At 39.4% G+C, this 19,277-nt stretch overlaps 1 protein-coding gene and 1 long non-coding RNA gene across 3 annotated transcripts in view; one reads left to right on the top strand and one right to left on the bottom strand.

Moving 5' to 3' along the window:
* The window catches only part of MIA2 (MIA SH3 domain ER export factor 2), a 40,031-nt gene extending 21,367 nt beyond the window's left edge, over positions 1–18,664 (bottom strand). Inside the window, exons 1-13 of the mRNA XM_082484779.1 lie at positions 18,437–18,664; positions 16,791–16,924; positions 13,467–13,553; positions 11,967–13,131; positions 8,062–8,280; positions 7,835–7,935; positions 4,609–4,740; positions 2,604–2,625; positions 2,398–2,486; positions 1,932–2,003; positions 1,000–1,110; positions 600–671; positions 74–178 (exon numbers count right to left, since the gene is read on the bottom strand). Of these exons, the coding sequence (XP_082340905.1) occupies positions 74–178; positions 600–671; positions 1,000–1,110; positions 1,932–2,003; positions 2,398–2,486; positions 2,604–2,625; positions 4,609–4,740; positions 7,835–7,935; positions 8,062–8,280; positions 11,967–13,131; positions 13,467–13,553; positions 16,791–16,924; positions 18,437–18,551 (2,424 nt within the window). The 5' untranslated portion in view covers positions 18,552–18,664. The remainder of the gene's footprint in view (positions 1–73; positions 179–599; positions 672–999; positions 1,111–1,931; positions 2,004–2,397; positions 2,487–2,603; positions 2,626–4,608; positions 4,741–7,834; positions 7,936–8,061; positions 8,281–11,966; positions 13,132–13,466; positions 13,554–16,790; positions 16,925–18,436) is intronic.
* Positions 5,923–17,775, top strand: LOC309673074. Of its 2 annotated transcripts, none has more exons than XR_014269285.1 (3): positions 5,923–6,067; positions 6,839–6,882; positions 17,498–17,775. It is a non-coding gene; the product is annotated as an uncharacterized lncRNA (long non-coding RNA). The 2 variants fall into 2 exon arrangements; XR_014269286.1 differs by lacking the exon at positions 17,498–17,775 and adding an exon at positions 13,425–13,522.
* Positions 18,665–19,277: the final 613 nt, after the last annotated feature.

Genomic DNA, 19,277 nt, shown 5'->3' with positions numbered 1-19,277 from the left:
CCTTAGAGAAATCATATTAACACAGTATCATAAGAAAGTATATTCTTTCTAAGGATACCTAGGAAGAACCTACCTGTTTCTCACTTTCCTGGAGATGGCAGTTTTCATCTACTGCATCTTGAACAGATGTCTTGAGTCTGTCTGTATTAATCTGGTATACTTTCAGGGTGGACTTGGCCTAAGTGAAATTAAAAATGTGTGTTGTTTGAAGAGTATAGGTGAAGATATAAGTGGGGGTCACAATGGTATTATTGGATTTATTCTTAGATTTCCTAGCTGTGCTATATACATATTGTCACATTTTTCCTACAATTTCAACAGGTTTTGCTGATTTAATTTTGCAACACTATATATCATTGCGGAGTAAGAAAGCAAAGAAAAGACAAGGTAACTGTACATCCCAATAAATGCCAATCACTACATGAAATTCAAAGTTGCTAAATCAAGTCACACAAAAGTATTAGGCCTTACAAAGTCTTTTAGTTTACACAGCGTATTATTTCTGCACCCTTAATAGAAAAGAAAATTAAACAGTAACTACATGGAGAACAGAGAAATTGCAAAGATTTGAAAACAGAAACTATGAAGATTGGACATACCTCATCAATTTGTGACTGGATAGATTTTGCTTCATTCTCTAAAGACTCCACTCTCTCCTGAATTTCAGCCACCTGAAAATTATTAGTTGTCATATAGGTTCTTCCACAGATTTGACTGAAAAGGTCTAGGCAATTAATAAAGTTATTTTAATTTTCAAACTGAGAAGGTTCTACTGCCAAATCAGTAAAACTAGCTTTTCTTCTTTTGAGTATTTTCCTTTATGGGTGTCATTTTTCTAATATGCTACAGGGAGTATGAGGGGAAACAAAATGGGAAATGTAGTTTTTGTTTCAAAAAACTCAAGGAGAATAGTTTGTCTTCTCCATAGAGGGTTTTTTTTTTGTGGGATTTTTTTTTGTAAATGAAAAGTAACAAAGACAGGATTCTATTTATTCTTACCAAATTATCATTTTCCGATTGCTTAGATTTTTCTTCTTCCAGTTCTTTTTCTAGATTCTCTATTTCTTGGTTGAGTTCCAAGTTTGACTTGTTCAGTTGTTCATGCATTTCCTAAATCAAGTTGTTTTGACAGTGAACATAAAACATTTGAAATTAATTACATATGAAGGCAACAAGTATGCTTTAAATACGATGGTAAAGTACATTTAACAAATTTCACCATATCAAGGATAAATCTCCAAGTACTCTAGAGATTCTGGCGTGTTAACAAAACCTGTAACAATTAGCTCTATAGGATCTGAGGTGCAGAATGAAATAAATCTATTTGCCTTTTTTTTTAGATAAATTCTATAGAGCCCGTTAGGCATCTGATTCACTTTTTCAGAACCCTTTTACAAATATATTTTAAGTTTGCGGGATATAAACAATGTGATGGTAATTTTTGTTTACAACTGTTCTCCAGTAGCCTATCAAATCTATTTGAATTAAAACAGGTATGAGAAAAAATACTTCATGCACTACTCTATCTCCTAGAAACAGGAAAAATTTCCTTTTAGAAAAAAAAAAAGTATTGTCTAATATGCCATTTGCTCTATTATCAACAATTTTTAATGCAATTGTTACAAAAACTTCTCTTAATTTAAATGCCTCGATTCTATGTCATTTTCAGTAACCCAGGACTAAAATAACAATGCTCGCAATTAAAACAATTAAGTCTGGGGGGGAAGGTGTTTGGGTTTTTTTTGTTGTTGTTTTTTTTTTTGGTGGGGCTTGTTTTTTGGTTTGTTGTTTGATGGTTTGTTTTGTTTTGGTTTTTTTTTTTGTTTGTTTGTTTGTTTTTTTGTTGTTTCTTTTGTTTTTTAATATGGGCAGTCTTTTCCTGAAATACTGCCTTAAATTGTAGAAATAACAATTTCCATGTATCTTTTTACCTCAAAAGAAGATGTGTCCGTTGATTCTTTCATAACATTATCATCCTTCAGAGACAATTCTAAATCTTCAAACTGAAAAGGAAATACTTTATGTCAGAATGTAGGTGAAGACTTGCTTAAATAATAGCATTAATTATATGATGCTCTAGTCTGAAATATACCCACCACTTAAATATTCACAAATGCACCTTGCTGGAAATCATGAAAGCCTTAGCCCTGGCAGATTATTCCAGTGGCATAAACCAAAGACATTTTTAAATTGCTTCCAATTCATATTAAGAATTAAAGGCAGAACTCACTAACACCTTAATTGCACTTAAAAGTACTGACAGGAAAAAGCATTTGAAAAAAATCACTTTAAAATGTTTTAAAGATCTTATTTTTAGATAAGTTTAATGCTTTAAATACTTGATAAGTTGAGCCCATTTCTGTGACATATCTGAAAGCAATAAATGAGGACCATTACCTCTTTTTTGCAAAGGCTGAGTTTTTCAAGAATTTTGCATTTTTCTTCAACTAGTTCAGCAATTTTACTGGCAAGCTGTTTTTCCCTTCCTAAATAAAAGACAGACAATTAAGTGCTGCAACATCCAAATAATTAAAAGGGGGGGGAAAAAAAGAAAGGAAAAAAAAAGTCATACTCCAAAGAAATAGTACGAAAAATAAGCTTACCTACATAAAGTCGACTTCTAACCTGAAATAAAAAGAATAAATACTGAAAACGTCCCATCAATTATACTTACACAGTATCTAAAATCTAATCTGTTAAGCTGTGGTTCCATGATCAGTTTAACCATGAAACTTAAAAAAGGACCATAAATACAGGCTGCTATTAAATCTGGGCAATTGCATCCTCTGCTCTTACCGCCTCCATGGCTATGTGTTTGCCCTGTCCTCTCACGCTAATTAAACAGAGAGAAGAGAGGAAAGCAGGTTAGTTTTCACCTGGATCATTTTTATGACACACCTCTGAACAGTCATCACATAACCGTGACTGCCAACACAAAAGCGGTAGTGGACTGGCACAGCCAAAAGAGTAGGAAAGGGGAGGGAGAGGGGAAACTCCACATGCCAGCTGACAGTTAACTTCTAAGATGAAAAAAACCCACACATTGTAATACATAACAGAGCTGCAGTAAGGGTACTACTTGATGGGCATCCTGCCCAGATGCAACTCAGTGGGAGGTGTCCAATCAGCTGCTGCCATGCAGAGTCTAATGCCCTAGAATAAAAATCTAACAAACTGGTGGACAAAAATCTGTCACAAATGGCCTGAACAAGAGATGCAGAACTTGGCTGAACCCACAAAAACTTTACAATAAAGCATTCTGCTCAAGGCTGGGTCTGGATCACGTGCCTAACATACAATGGGTCGGTCCCTCAGATTTTCCCTGTTTCCTCCTCATTTAAACCCATGGAATGGCCAAGGAGTCCAAGTAGTAGAAAAAGGGGAAGAAAGTCATAAGCACACCTTATCCTATCATCCCCCCCAAAAACCCAAAACCAAACCCCATTGCTTTTGAGTAAGTAACCATTAATTTGTCAGCCTTTGTCAGTGCAGTTCTAAGTATGGGTGACTGAAAAAGCTATCAGTAATTTCTGTAATTGTTTCTGTAAAACTTCTGCCTTAGTGATACGTGCAAGAGGAAAAGAATACTAGAGTGGCTGCTTGACCGATTTCAGCTAAAATGCCTCTTTCACATCACCTAAAGGGATGCTGCTAGAAAACAGAAGGAATGACTCAAATTACAGATACGTTAACATATACAAATACAGGTCCCCTTCCAGACAATCTGAATTGCTGCTGCAGAATAAGGTGGCATTTTTCCAGATCTAAGTTGATGTTAGAACCCTGAAAATGCAGTCGGTCATATTTGAAAAACTCAATGTATCTTCAAATACAAGCATCATTACACCTAGCACCAAAATCACATTCTGTCTATGTAAGAGTATGCAAAAACTGGGGAGAAACTTAGAATTCTGAATTACGGACACTGACCACATTTCATTAGTAGGGAGAGTATGCTGGGCAGCTGTTATTACTGAGATCCTTACTTACAATAGAAGACAACGCTTACCTCAAAAATATAATCTGATTTGTGAGTTAAAAGGTTCCAGTACTGCATTTCCCAAAGTCATCAGCTTAGCACTCACAAACAGCACACAGTAAAATTGGTTCAGTGTTCTAATAAACGGAATCAGGGTCACTGTCCAAAGAGTTTTAAACTGCTTCCCTTAATGGGAATCCATCTGGATTGCTTTTGCTTACAATTACCTTGAAGGACCTGAGCTGGTCTGGCTATAGCTAGGGTAGTCACAGAGATACCTATGTACACAGCAATACATGTGCCCTAGGGAAGACCTCCATATCCCTTGAAAATAACTTAAGGGCTGACTTTGAAAGTCTGGTGTAGAAATTTAAAAGGGAAGGAAAAAGGAAGCCTTACTACAGTGAGTTTCACTGCATTTCCTCTAATGACAACAGTCACTCAATACCTATCCAAACACTTACTATCCTGAAAAAACAGACTTCTTGGTTTCTCTTTTAGAGGGATTCTAAATTCAATCATAACAGAGTTAAAACTCTGAAGCATTATATATCTTGAACAGAATAACAATTTCCATTCAAACCATTCAATTCAAACTCTACGTATCTGTATGTAATTTGAACACTTACTGATTGATAACTTCTATACAGGAACAAAAGAATTGTAAAGGCTCCAACAACGCCAGCACAAATCACTATTTCCCATGGGAAACCATATAGGTCAGGACCAGGTCTCATATCTTCAGGCAGTGAAGCCACAGCCTGAAAAAGAAAGTAAAAAGCTTCAACTGAAGGAAAAGAGGTTAATATTTTCAACAGAAATAGACATTACATGTTGACTTTGTTTACTTCTAAAGCTTGTACAGGCTTCTACATCTATTTTTTCCAAAACTCTGAGAAAGTAGTTAGGAGAAGCCTTTGGGTTTTTAAATTATAAGTTTATCAAGTGAAGAAAAAAAAATAAAAAAGAGAAAAATTACAGCAAGATATGGTAATGACTAGACAAAGCTCTCAAACTTTTTCCTTCTGAACGTACATAGTAAATTCTCCTTCGAGTTGTCTACATGTTTCACTGTTAGAAGAATCAATACTGATCAGCCTTTTATGCTTTATGGGTAGAAAATCTGTTTGGTAGAGAAACCTGCTCAACTAACTTCATGCTAAAATAACATACTGAATGCAGTCAATGATTTAACACATTTTAAACACTTAAATACACTCGCGTTTTATTTGTAAATGGATGTCACTATTTTCTCAAGGATATAACCTGCTTAACGTAGTTCACATTTACTATATACGACCTGTGTTTAAGAACGTGTTCCTGTACAGAAAAGTCTTAACCTCGATTTCCCTAATAAAACGGCCAGACTACCCCCATCGCAAGCCAAGAGGGGCGTGTGTGTGCGAAATCAGGTGGCGTTCGTTTCACTGCTTCGGCTTTTTGAGACCCCCGTTATTCCCGAAGAAACGGCCAGCCCCAACAGGCCCCCCCCGGGCCGGCTGCCATCCCCCCCCCCCCGCCCCCCACGGCGGCCAGGCACAGCCTGCCTCTACGCCGCAGCCCTGCGCTCCGGCGCGGGGCCGTTTCTCTCAGACCCGAGGCTCCCACCACCCCCGCCAGCGCCGTTTCCCCCAAGGCCGAGGCGCCGCCGCACAAGACCCCGGCCCTGGCGGGGGTCCGCCAGAGCCGACCCCAGAGGGGGGTGGGGGAAGGCGGGTCCTGCACTCACCCTGCGCGCCCCTTCCAAGGCCAACCCGCAGTAGCGCTGCGCGCTCTCCCGCAGGCCCAGCCACAAGCTGGCAGTAGAGACGTCCAAAGCATCCCCGCGGCCGGCGGCAGCCATCTTACCGCGGGCGGCGCGGGCCCACCGCCGCGCGGCCCCTTCCGGCTCGCCGCTTGACAACCGGCCTGTACCACTGCCGCGCGGGGGGGGTAGGAAAAAACCACTGCTGCCGCAGGATGGGGGGGGGGGAAACAGCTCGGGCACAGGTGGGAGCAGCCGGGGGAGCCTGAAGCGGGCGGCGGGCTGTACCACTGCGCCACGCCACCGCCGGGGGGACGAAGCGGGACATACCACTGGCGGAGGAGGTGAGAGCGCGACGACGGCAGCGGGCCCCGAGCCTGACCGGAGGCGGCCCGAAGGGCAGGTGCCCCTCAGGGCTGCCCCTCTCCTCGCCCTCCCGACGTGGCGGCGGAAGGGGGGGGGGGAGCGCCGGGCAGAGCCGCAAGTCCCCGGGACCTCTCCCCACAGAGAGAGACGCGGGAAGGACCGACAGCTGTCCTCAGCGTACGGCCGCCGCCGCCCCCCCGCCCCCCCAACCCCCCCCCCCGTCCTCTGGTACTGAGTTGGCCCCGTCGGCCCGGACTCTATTCCTGCTTCTCCTCAGGGTTACTGTCCTGGAAACTCACCTCCCCTTCGGCGTCCGCTGCCTCCATTGGTACCCCTGGGAAGGTCTTTACAAAAATAAAGCTGTCTGGGGTAGGCGGCGGGAGCAGGGCCCGGCTGCCGCCGGGGAGACGGTGCCACCTGGCCGCTGGTGTCGCCTCACGGGGCGGCCGCCGCGGGACATTTGCCCGGCGGGGGCGGGGAGGGCAGCAGCAGGTGGACCTTGCGCAAGAGGTTGGGTAGGGGCCCCGGCGGGGCCTGGGGAGAAGTGCGGCGGAATTTGAAATAGATTTATTTTGCTAACTTTCTGTGTTACAAATTGATCGTTCTGGGGCTGCTGGTACAAAAATATAAGGGAAAATGAGAGAAACAATAGCTGCAGTGCCACATAGCAGTGAATTCTCATTCACTAGGCCTAACTATTTTTTTTTTTTTTTTTTTTTTTTACATGTACTTAATTTTCGCAATGCAAGGTGAGTGACGTGCCTCTGAAGCTGGTACCACCTAAGAGACCGTGGTAGGTAGAAATGGCTTTTTTAGCTGTATCAAACAATACAAGAATGAGTTTGGCCGTAGCAGTGAACTATCAATGAGCATTGAAAGCCAGTCTGGTTCACGGGGGGGGGGAAGGAAAGGTCTTCAGTTTTCATCTCCTAGGCTGCAATTTAGCCAGAATCTATGTAAGTACACTGGAAATCTGGAAAAAATGTATACGGTTCTTAAACTTCAGTTACCAAATCTAAACAAAGTTAAACTAAAGTACCAAAATTAATGAAGTTTACCATATACCACTTTACCTCATATTACTCTTCTGTTTAAAGGGGACAGTGCAACACCATCTATCTTTTCTCACATTTGTCTGGCAGCATTGTTTCTTGTGCAGTTATGTCCAGTAAGGTCCACGTTCACTCATTTTGATATTTAAGACATCCCATTTAGTATTCTGTGTATTTGCTTAGAAAAGTTTTTATGCGATTATGAACTATGAGAATCTTTAGGAATCAAGGCTTTGAAATTACTTTTTAAAAACAACGTTAGTATTCTGGTTGTTTCACTCATCCTAATCCAAACTTTCTAAATCCAAGCAAATTTAGTCAGTACTGCCATGGGAACTAGAGGGAGCAATGAGTTTTATTTTAAAACAAAACAAACCAAACCCAAATGCTGATATTTTGACTACTGAGGTGTTTCCTGGCTGTTCTGTAAAAAAACCCCAACAAATCCGCACTTAGTTCATCAGGTTCTGCAGTGCAGAGGCAGATTAACAGCATCTAACCTCACATTTTCTTGTTCCATCTCTTATCTCATTTAACACCAGATACCCCCAGAAGGAAGGGGACTGCAAAGGGTTTATTTAAAAGGATTTTTTTTTTTTTTTTTTTTTTTTTTTTTAGGAGCTTCATTGCAGAACATAACCAATAACTGGCTTAATTTTGCACTAATGTCTATATCAAATAAAGATTTCTTACCTGTTTGATAATACTCGTCACTGCTGAAAATACAGATTTTATCAATTCCCCAATCTCAAGAGCGTTCAAGCACAGAAGTATCTGATATATCCAGCCTCCTTCTGGTTTGTTCATAAGGGGGAAAAAATAAGGTTTTACGTAACAATTGCCAACTTAATATAATTCCAGCTATTTTTTTTAAAGATTGCAAATTTATTTTCTTTAAAATTAAGAACCTTAAAACTTACCATTAGTTGGAACATAGTTCTGGATGGCATCTGAGAAAGGCTTTTTGACATCAAATGGAGAGTCAACTACTGACCCATCCATTTTTTCTTCAGTATTTACTGAAGGAATAGCTGTTGTTTTTGAATGTTGGTCACTGTCGCGTTCATAGTCTACAGCTGCATTTATTTCATGCTCCTTCTCTGGTGTTTCTTCTAGTAGCTTTCTTCTACTGCCTATTCCTGCAAATAATTGTGAAGGGAAATCATGCTTATTTTCAGAGGATTCAACTTACACACAGCCACGCACACTTTTATAAGATACTAACCTCTACAGAGATTTTGGTATTTTAATTTTCATCAGCTTAAAACCAAACACTACAGTGCTACGTTAGAATAAAAATGTGCTACAGATTTATGATTCAAGAAATACTTGTTTAAATAATGGTCTCAGTACAGAGTTTGGAAGATAGAGCTTTAAGCAAAACTGGTGTTGTAGTAAAGTAGTTAAAATCAGTGTTCAGGGAAAAATATGCTTGGTTTTGATAATTAGCCTATAGATTCCCTGTTCAAGATTAGTAGGTCTCTTTCTTATATCCAAATACAAGTGGGGAAAGCTTTACAAAAAGAAAAACTGAAAATGCTGTGTAGGGTTAAAGATCAACAGCTTCCCACAAGATAACAAACTTCACTGCGAAATAGAAGAAACCACAGGCATGTTCACACAGAAGCATGACTGAAGGCACCTAGCTGCCTCAGTTTCAGTGACCTGAAGTAAATTTCCTGAAACCGATAAAATACCACTTTCAAAAAAACCCTATACCTTGCTTACCCATGTAGAAAAAAAAACCCTACAAATTGATTAGTTTTTTAATTCTATGCTTCAAACCAGTACTGTCCAAAGATACGCATCAGAAATAATCCAATAATTGAAAGTCAGGAAGAGTAACTAGCTCTTAAACTGTTATCATTATCATAAATCCAATACCAATACCATAAATCAGTCATTAACTACTATGATTTAGGCTCACTACCTCTTGAATTTAAATCACCAGGAGGAGAGTTCTATCTGTTGTATTTTTTTCCCCTCAAACAAAGCATATTTTGTTCTTGCTGAATCACTGTTAGCGAAGCATTAGTCCAGTACCTTTAGCTGCAGTTTGGGCTGCACACTTAATTGTTAGAGCAGACAAAAGCTCTGGCAGCTCTAGAAGAACATTCCTTTTTTCCATACATTTTTCCTGCTCAGTGTCAAAGTTGTGCCCCTTTTGTGCAGACACAATCACTTGTTTCCTCTGCATAACATTGTCTTTACATGAGCAAGCTGTGATTTCATGATGAATCTTTTCAAATTGCTGGTGCAGCTGCATCAGTTTGCTTCTCTCACAGAGATGCTCTAAGGGTTCCTAAACATCTTGTTTTAACTTTAAAATTGTTGGAATGTAATCAATGGGTTTGGTAAATCTGAGCATTTCTCATACAATATTTTCCTGGATTTCCTTGGGTTTGGGAACATGAACCCTGACTGCCCTGTTATGATTTTGTCAGTTTCCTTGTTTTCATTGGATTCTGCAGCAGTATTTTTTCCCAAATACAAAGCAATCCTTCCTCAAATTTATCTTGCATGATTTCTATTTAGATTTCATCATTTTCCGCACCTTCTACAGATTTAGTAGTATCTTTTTCTTGTTCAGATTCCTCTTCTCTTAGCTCTATCTTCTATGCAGCATTTAATTGTACTCATCCTAGCGTCATCCCTTTTTTAATTTGGTTTTTGGGTTGGTTTTTTTTTTTTTGGACAAAGCATGTATCCTCAGACTTTTTTTTTTTTCCCCCTACAGGCTTAATTAATTTTACTAAATATATTTGCAAAGAACCCTGATGGTATGGTAAAAATGCTACCTGGAACCCTTTCTATTAGAATATAATTTTTATTATTTTTTTTCCCCTTTCCCTCTCCTATCTTTGGTAGCAGCACTTAATTTTTCAATATTATCCATCCTTTCAGTTGCAGCAGTACCTTCTTTTTCAACGTATACTTTATCAGCCAGGTTTTTTAGTAATCCCAGGTTGCCAGGATTTAATCAATCTGGTTCTTTTTAATAGCAGTCTGGCTCTCTAGTTTGAGGGTTTTAGGAGACGCTAACTGTAATGCTATGTTTTTCTTTCTTTAAAAATTAGAGAGCTGCTCGGGTAAAAGTTCATGTTCAGTCAGACTAATGTCACATGACTGCTCTGTTGCTTTTATTGTCACTAAGTTTTCTTCATAATTTTTTTTTTTTACTTGGATGCAGCTGAAGATTTTGGTATTACTGTGCCTTTTGCAGTAGCGTTTGATGATGCCTTCCAAAACTCAGATTCATTTTCTGTGTTTTTGTATCTTGCACTGTCATAATGGCTTGAATTGATGGGCCTAAATCTGATGATACAGAATAATCTTTTCTTTGACTGTATCACATGTGATTTTTATATTTCTTTCCAAGATCTGGATTAAGACTGTCCTCTGACCCATTCTCTGGTACCAGAAGCTCATGTTGGGAACATGAATCTTCCAGCATTACTTCTGCTTCACCTTTCTGATGATGTTGCACCTTCATAGGAATTTATTCAGTTTGTAGCTTCTCTCCTGACAAGCTATCTGCAAGATCAAGTGTTGTCCTGTCTTTTACTAATCTGGTAGGTTGGGTTTTTTCCTCCACTGCCCTGTTTGTTATTTTGCACTGCCGGCTGAAACGAAAGATCATTCTTGTTGGAGGTATCTGCATTACTATTATATGATTTGTTATGTTTAACCTTTGTACTTGAGGTGCCTTCAGCTTCTTTTCCCCATAGTATTTTATCAAGCCTTATACTGAGGCCTTTTTCATCATGGAAGCTTAGTTGTTCTATTCTCAGCAAGCAGTTTTTACCTGCCATTCTGAAACTCCATGTGTCTTCCAAGTAGCCAGTTTCTTGAGAAGTTTTGGTACCTGTTAAACTGAAGCCACTAGATGAGGGGTGAGGAGACAAAGGTTGGCCTGGATTCAGTTCTTGGGATTCCTCCGATTTCTGATCCTGTTCATCATTAAAAATATCCCAACTGAAATCTTTGATGATGTTTTCATAAAAACCCAGAGGGTCATTTTTATTCTCTGGTTTGTGAATTTTCTCTTTTACATCACCATCCATTTTGAACTGGCTTTTTGATGCTGAATTTTGTTCTGTGTCACCACATTCAACTGGTTTGCCTTTCTCAGATGTTTCCAGAGTAAAACTCGGCTCACTGTCACTTGGGGTCTTCCTGATGCCCAGATGATTATCTGCAGTTCCTGGTGGTTCCTGACTTTTGCTACTCTTAGAAACATGTTCTTCAGCACTGGAATAACTAAAGAAGGGTACATACTGCCTTTGAGATACTTCAGGTTGCACTAGAGTTTCAACAGATAAAATTTGTGAAGCATCACTATCATCAGCTAATTTGACAAAATGTTTTGCCTTTTCATTACTGCGTTCATTATTTTGCACAGCTAGTGAGAACAGATTGCTTTCTTGGATTGCACCCTCATCTTTTTCAGACAGCTCCTCACTAACTTTCTGATTTGCTTTCATTGCTCTGTTATTATTTCCTTGTAATATTTCATCATCATTTTCAGTTTCAGAGGTTTCTTCACTAAAAAGCACATCATCTTGCAAACTCTGCACTTGCTCTTTGGCTGTTGAACTCCGAAACTTCAGTATATCTGCAAAATGACTAAAAGAGAAGAAATGGCTCTGTTCTTCTGATATGTCAGTCTCTTCTTCTGTATTTTTTGTGTCTAAGTGATCACAAGTCTGAGGTGGGCTAGGAGAAGAAGAAATCTGATCTGATGCAATTGATTCATGTCCCTGTTGATTATCATGTGTGTCCATATTATAATTAATAAAGCTATTGTAGATATTTGTATACCAACCTGACCGGCCATGTTTGCTTTCTGACTCCTTATTTCTCTTTTTGGCTTCAGTGTTTTTCAGCAGTTGGCTTTCTGAGACCAAATCTTGTTCTGAACTGTAAGGTTCAATTGGCTTCTCTTTATCACTTGTTAGTATATCAAAAGATGATTCTGTGCTATTTGAAGTGATTTTAGTGTCATCAAGAGTATGCGCACTTGCTGGTATCTGCCCAGGATTTGGCATGTTACTGTTTGAATCTATTATTTCTTGTGCATAAATCTCTTCATTTTCTTCATCTGTCACTGCTTTAACAGTCTCCTTTGATTCTTCATCCATGTGTGATTCTTTCTGGTCTGAAGTCTGCACTTCTTCATTCTTATTTGCTTCATGCTCTGTTTCTCTGCTTGACTGGTCTTCCATAGCAATTGTATCTTTCTCAGCATGGCCAAAATTAAGAACATTACTCAAACCCAAATTAAACCAGCTTGATTTGGATTCTTGGCTTTCACTCTGTTCTTCTTCTGTCAATAAGTCTATGACTGCTGTTTCCTGTTCATTATTGGAATGTCCAGGCACACCAGAAACATCATGGATTTGTGGATCATTTTTTTCTGATGCCAAACCAACATCCACATTCTCTTCACCAAAATACAGAAAGTCCGTCAGTCCACCTTGAAACCAAACAGATGCTGGGGGTTCTTGTTCCTCCTTATCTCTTGGCTCCTGTAAGTCATTTTCAGCAGTTACCACTATTTTTCTGCCTCGGTATGTATTTTCTTCTAAAGATTCAGTAGTGGCTTTTAAGGGCTCTTCATCATTTTTACTTCCTGTGCTGAACCATCCTGCAATCCAACTAGACTGAGTTGGAATGGGTTCTAGTGGGGTATTGGTTTGCATTTCTGGCTCTTCAGTATCATCTTTTCCATTCTCAGTTTTTCTAACAACTAACTTTTTGCTTGCAGACTCCTCCTGAGTGTGAGATTCCTTGGAATCATTTTCAGAAATTGATTCAACTCTTTCTTCCTTTTGCATGGAGTCTCTTGTATGTTTTAAGAGTTCATTTTCATGCAGCTTTGATTCTGCATCAGATGATGAATATTCACTGTCTTTGTTGTGATCATGTAATACGCTGTCTTCATTTTCAAAAGTGTATTTATCTCCATGAAGACAAACAAAATCAGTTTCCTAAAAGAACAATATTAACTTTTAAAATGTTTTCATGTGTAATTTTCTGCAGCACTGTGTAGCACAGCAGTATATCTTTATTCTCTTTCTTTTGGTATAGTTATATGTGTGCATAAACTTTACACAAAGGACTGTAAGTAATTATATTATTCATAATGGTTCTATATATATTATTAGATAAAAAAATTAGAGGAAAATAAACACACAAATAATAAAAAAAAACATGTTTCAAATGATCTAAAATAAAATATACCTCCACACTTGAATTTCTAACTGGATATTACATTTTTCAGTTGCTGTGAACTACACTGGAAAATCTGGTGATGTTGGTTTACCTTAGTGAGCACTTCAACTTCTTCTGCGATAAAGACTTCCTCAACCTTCACAGCATCTTTTGGGAAATATCCAAAATCCTTTCCTTTCTGTAAAAAACATAAAAGGAATGAGAGCATTTAAACTTCAGTGATAAGTGCGTTAGGTGCTTGCATATATACTAGAAAAGTATGAATAAACAGATAAGTTTATAGGTCTGCCCGCTACCACCTTCATTTTGTTTGGTCAGAAGATTGGTTTCTTTTTGCTTCACAAAAGCATTCCATTTGCTAGTTCAGAAGGCAAAGGGAAGTATATTACTTCAAACTATTATTTTCTGTATTATTTTTATGGACATGTGTTTGTGCAAAACCAAACCAGTAGCCTTAACACTGCTTCAACGGAAGACAATGTTGTGTGCGCAGGTGGTCTCAGCCAGATCCTGCTAAAATTTCCCAAATTTCCCATTGACTCAAGTGCCTTAATAACTCAAAATCCTGCTTTTATAACTAATGACCCATAATGAGTTACAAGAAAATTAAGATATGAAATTCAGCTATGAAGCTAGCTGCAGCTGAAGAGAAAATGGCAATGAAGATGGCAACAGTACAGAAAATAAGTTGATGATAATACCCACAAGAATCAACTAAGGGTCAATCTGACCAAGAACCCAACCACTAGCTTTACATCAAACCATTGCACATAGCCTTTAACGGAGTAATATGTCTTGGAAAGCAAGGAGTGAGGTACCTGCAAAAATACTCTCGGATAAAAAAAAGGAAGACTGAACTTCAGTGTTAAAACAATAAATGTGACAGATCATTTACACAAAAAAATTTCCAATACCTTCTAGTTTTGAAGCACACAGTTTCACTAGCAGTTGGATTTGGATCAGTGCATCTGTTCCTTCTTAGTTATAATGTGGCTGTTCTAACTACATTGTCAGCTGTTCCAAATCACTAAATACGTGTGGTAATTTCTGTGGGAACTTTCCTTGAGCACTGAACTGTGAAGTCAGGTCCTAATACTGGATTGGTGATTAAGCAACTGTAAAACCTTCTTACCCACAGGCCTGTAGGTAGGTACCTGACCTGATAGACCTGAATGTTTTTAAGGGAATCAGATGAAATAATTATAGCCGAATTATTAGATGAAGACAACAGAAAACTTGGATTCATAGAATGGTTAGAGTTGGAAGGGACCTTGAAGATCATCTAGTTCCAACCCCCCTGCCCCAGGCAGGGGCACCTCCCACTAAACCAGGCTGCTCAAAGCCCTGTCCAACCTGGCCTTGAACACTTCCAGGGATGGGGCATCCACTTGGGTAACCTGTTCCAGTGTCTCACCACCCTCAAAGTAAAGAATTTCTTCCTAGTATCTATTCAAATCTACCCTCTTTCAGTTTAAAACTATTACCCCTCATTCTATTGCTACACTCCCTGATAAAGAGTCCCTCCCCATCTTTCCTGTAGGCCTCCTTTAAGTACTGGGAAGGCTGCTATAAGGTCTCCCTGGAGCCTTCTGTTCTTCAGGCTAAACAACCCCAACTCTCTCAGCCTGTCTTCATAGGAGAGGTGCTCCAGCCCTCTGATCATCTTCATGGCCCTCCTCTGGACTTGCTCCAACAGGTCCATGTCCTCCTTATGTTGGGGGTCCCAGAGCTGGACGCAGTACTCCAGGTGGGCTCTCAAGAGCAGAATAGAGGGGGCAAGAATCACCTCCCTCGACCTGCTGGTCATGCTTCTTTTGATGCAGCCCAGGATACAGTTGGCCTTCTGGGATGCAAGCGCACGTTGCTGGGTCATGTTGAGCTTCTCATCAACCAAGACCCTCAAGTCCTTCTCCTCAAGGCTGTTCTTAATCCATTCTCTGCCCAGCCTGTATTTGTGTTTGGGCTTGCCCCAACGTACATGCAGGACCTTGCACTTGGCCTTTTTGAACTTCATGAGGTTTGCACAGGCCCACCTCTCAAGCCTGTCCAGGTCTCTCCAGATGCCATCCCTTTCCTCCAGTGTGTTGACCGCTCCACACAGCTTGGTATCATCAGCAAACTTGCTGAGGGTGCATCAATCCCACTGTCCATGTCACTAAAGATGTTAAACAGTACCAGTCCCAGTACCAACACCTGAGGAACACCACTTGTCACTGCTAGCCACTTGGACATGGAGCCATTGAGTGCAACTCTTTTGAGTGACCATCCAGTCAATTTCTTATCGACTGAATTGTCCACCTGTCAAATCCACGTCTCTCCAATTTAGAGACAAGGATGTCGTGCAGGGCAGTGTAAATGCTTTGCATAAGTCCAGGTAGATGATCTCAGTTGCTCTTCCCTTATGCACAAATGCTGTAACACCATTGTAGAAGGCCACCAGATTTGTTAGACATGACTTGCCCTTGGTGAAGCCATGCTGGCTGTTACCAGTCACCTCCTTATTTTCTATGTGCCTTAGCAGAGTTTTCAGGAGGATCTGCTCTGTGATCCTGCCATGCACAGAGGTGAGACTGACTGGCCTGAGTTCCCCAAGTCTTCCTTTTTTCCTTTTTTAAAAATGGGGGTTATGTTTCCCCTTTTCCAGTTGGTGGGAACTTCACTGGACTTCCACGACTTCTCAAATATGATGGACAGTGGCTTGGCAACTTAATCCACCAGTTCCCTCAGGACCCACAGATGCATCTCATCAGGTCCCACGGACTTGTGCACCTTCAGGTTCCTCAGATAGTCTTGAACCTGGTCTTCTACACTGGGTGGTTCCTCATTCTCCCAGTCCCTGCCTTTGCCTTCTCCAACTTGGGCAGTGTAGCTAGAGCCCTTGACAGTGAAGACTGAGGCAAAAAAAGTTGTTGAGTACCTTAGCCTTGTCCGTGTCCTAGGTGACTAGGTCTCCCAGTTCCTTCCTGAATGGGCCCACATTTTCCCTAGTCTTCCTTTTGTCACTGACATACCTATGGAAGCTTTTCTTGTTGTCCTTGATGTCTCTGGCCAGATTGAATTCTGTCTGGGCTTTAGCTTTCCTACCCTGATGCCTGACTGCTTGGACAATTTCTCTGTATTCCTCCCAGGCTACCTGTCCTTGCTTCCACCCTCTGCAGGCCTCCTTTTTCTGATCTTTTTCTGGATTCTGATCTGAAGTTTGTTTCTCCATGAGTGATCTTTGCCAAGATTTGATTTTCCTTTTCTATATGAAGGTAATACCAATGACCCATCTCCCAAATACTATATCGATCCATGACTCGTTAATATTACAGGAGATGGAAGATCCCTAGAAGCAAGCAGACTGCAGTTGTTACGCTATTATGATACTATCTAAATTATTTATGGGGAAAGTCTTTCAGATTGAAGTACTTACACTTCCTGTCCACAAATTTTCATTTTTCCTTGAAAGTTTGGAGTATACCATTATCTCTTCCCCTGTTTTGAAGTTAAGATACCGGCAATCAGGCCCTAAGTAGTCTGTAGTGGCTTGAACTCTGCTCATTGCCGCTGGAATAGTATGTAGAAAGAAAGAAACAAGTAAGTATAGCAACCATTTTGTCTGAAGTTGAATAGGTTACTAAAGAAGTCTGATATATATAAATACATTAAAATGTTTGTTAATATATCAATATGTGGTTTAGTATGATACTAATCCATTTATATCATCAAGTGGAAAGCAACTAATGCAAAAAGCAGTCCTATCCTGTTTTCTTTCCTGTTTACTATGGATGTCATGGAGAAAAGCTCTTGTCCTATATAGGCATTTTCTGGTCCTTAGTCAGCCAAGCTTTCAACGATGAAATGCATGTAGAGAATTAGCAAGGTCAACTACTAAAGTCAGGTCTAAACAGCTAAAAAATATTTCCCAAGCAAATTTATAATTGTCTGTTTTAGAAATTCTGAGTTAAATCCAGTAATTATTTCAGGGATTTTGTCCTCTATATTTTGAATACCTTTATCTTATAAAGAAAAATGGTAAGTTTAAGCAATATAAGCCTTAAACGCATTGTCAAAAACAAAGTTTCCAATTCAGTTTGAATGACTTTAAATTCTCTTTGTCTCCACCCTGTCTCCCCACAGAAACCACTACTGCTGCGCTCTGGTCAGTTTGGAGCCCATTCCACATGCTATTCCACAAAGACAGACAGCTCTGAGCATCCATAACCCACTGAAGTCAGTATGGCTCCTCAGGAAAATAAAGATCCATCAACAGAGGAAATGTAAGGTCTCTTCCATTTTGGGACAAGCTATCCACATTGAAAGTCCAACAATTAAGGCTGCCAAACCAATGGAGACAGCTTAAAAACAGGTTCAACTACATATGATTATGACAGGTTTCACAATGGTAATCAATGGATAATAAATGGGGCGTTATTTATGGCTGCCCACTTGTGATTCAGTGGCTCTGCCTCCTGCAGACCTGTTTACTCCGCAGGAACTCCATAACTAGTTACTGCTCTTAATTCATGTTAAAGGAAAAAAAAAAAAAGTAAAGAGTATATATTAACAGTGTCTTTTGTAAGAAGGATTACAAACCCCCCCCAACCAAACAGTTTGCTTACAGTAGAAAAAAAGTTTTGCAGAATGGGTTGTGAATGTACTGTACCCACAATATATATAGTCTTATTTCTCAGTTTATAACCTACCATTTTTTTGTTTGTTTGGTTGGTTTTAATTTCTTTTATACCTGTAAAGAATGAGTTAAAAATGTTTTAAAGCTGCTTTTACTGTCATTTTGAGGAAACCTGAGAAAAACTAGCTATTTGAGAGAGTTTTTACTGAACTTTGATCTTTCTATACTTACACAATGCAATCCAGCAAATATTTTTTCCCCTTTTTGTTTGAAAAGTTTAAGCCTATAGCTTATAAACTTAATATATTTGAAGCAAACATTTTATACAGCAAACATTTTCAGTCTTTTTCATTGCTAAGTTTGACATTATGGTTCGTAACAGCTGCACATAATCCATAGACTCCTTTTGAAAAAAAAAAAAAAAAAAAAAAAAATTTTTTACTTACTCTCACATTCCGGATCACCACATTTCTTCCATTCTGACAGTACCTTTGTACTCTGCAGACTTGTTAAAAATGAAATTACTAACAGCAAAATTCTCTGATCCAAGATCCTTGACATTTTAGATTAAATCTAGAATGCACTGAAACTGGAAACTGCATCAATGTGTGGTGTGCAAGAATATTCTACATTCTTTTTCTTAGCTTAACAAAACAATGCAAATAAACATAATCCTTTTTTCCTTCTCTCATCTGCTTAAGCAGAAGTACACTATGCTAACCTGCTAACGATCTGCAAAGTCAGGTGTCCTGATTATTCACATATGTTTAATAATTAACTATGTTCTGATAGCTAGGCTGATGTTTTGAATACAAAGAAACTAGTTGTGGTCACATCGAAATTTAGGCAGATAGATTCTTTTGTATGGAGTTTGTGGAAGATTGTGTTACAATAAATTCAAGAAGAGTCAGGTTCGGATTTTTTATGGTTTATAAATGCATTTTTAATATACATCTTCCATGTGATTATAAGATTGACTATCAATTTTATGCTTATATTGATTTGCATGCTTGCTAATATAGCTACTGACAATTTTCTAGCTTTTTTTTGTTTAATAAATTATATTTTGTGTGCACTGATATGTTTTAGATTATTTATAGGTGGTCATTGGGAACTCGGAACAGAAGTCTTTTCCACATAACTCTGGATTTTTCTCACGCACTACCTGCTAAGTGCTATCCTTTAGCATGGGGAATACTTACTCAACTCCAAAGTCTTTTAAAGATGGCAGTTTTCAGTCTCTTAAGGCAACTAGAAAATCCATATGCTATCTCTACATCATATATG

This window comes from Vanellus vanellus (genome assembly GCF_965231255.1).
Source record: "Vanellus vanellus genome assembly, chromosome: 6".
Classification (NCBI taxonomy): Eukaryota; Metazoa; Chordata; class Aves; order Charadriiformes; family Charadriidae; genus Vanellus; species Vanellus vanellus.
This window is presented reverse-complemented; position numbering and strand designations above follow the sequence as displayed.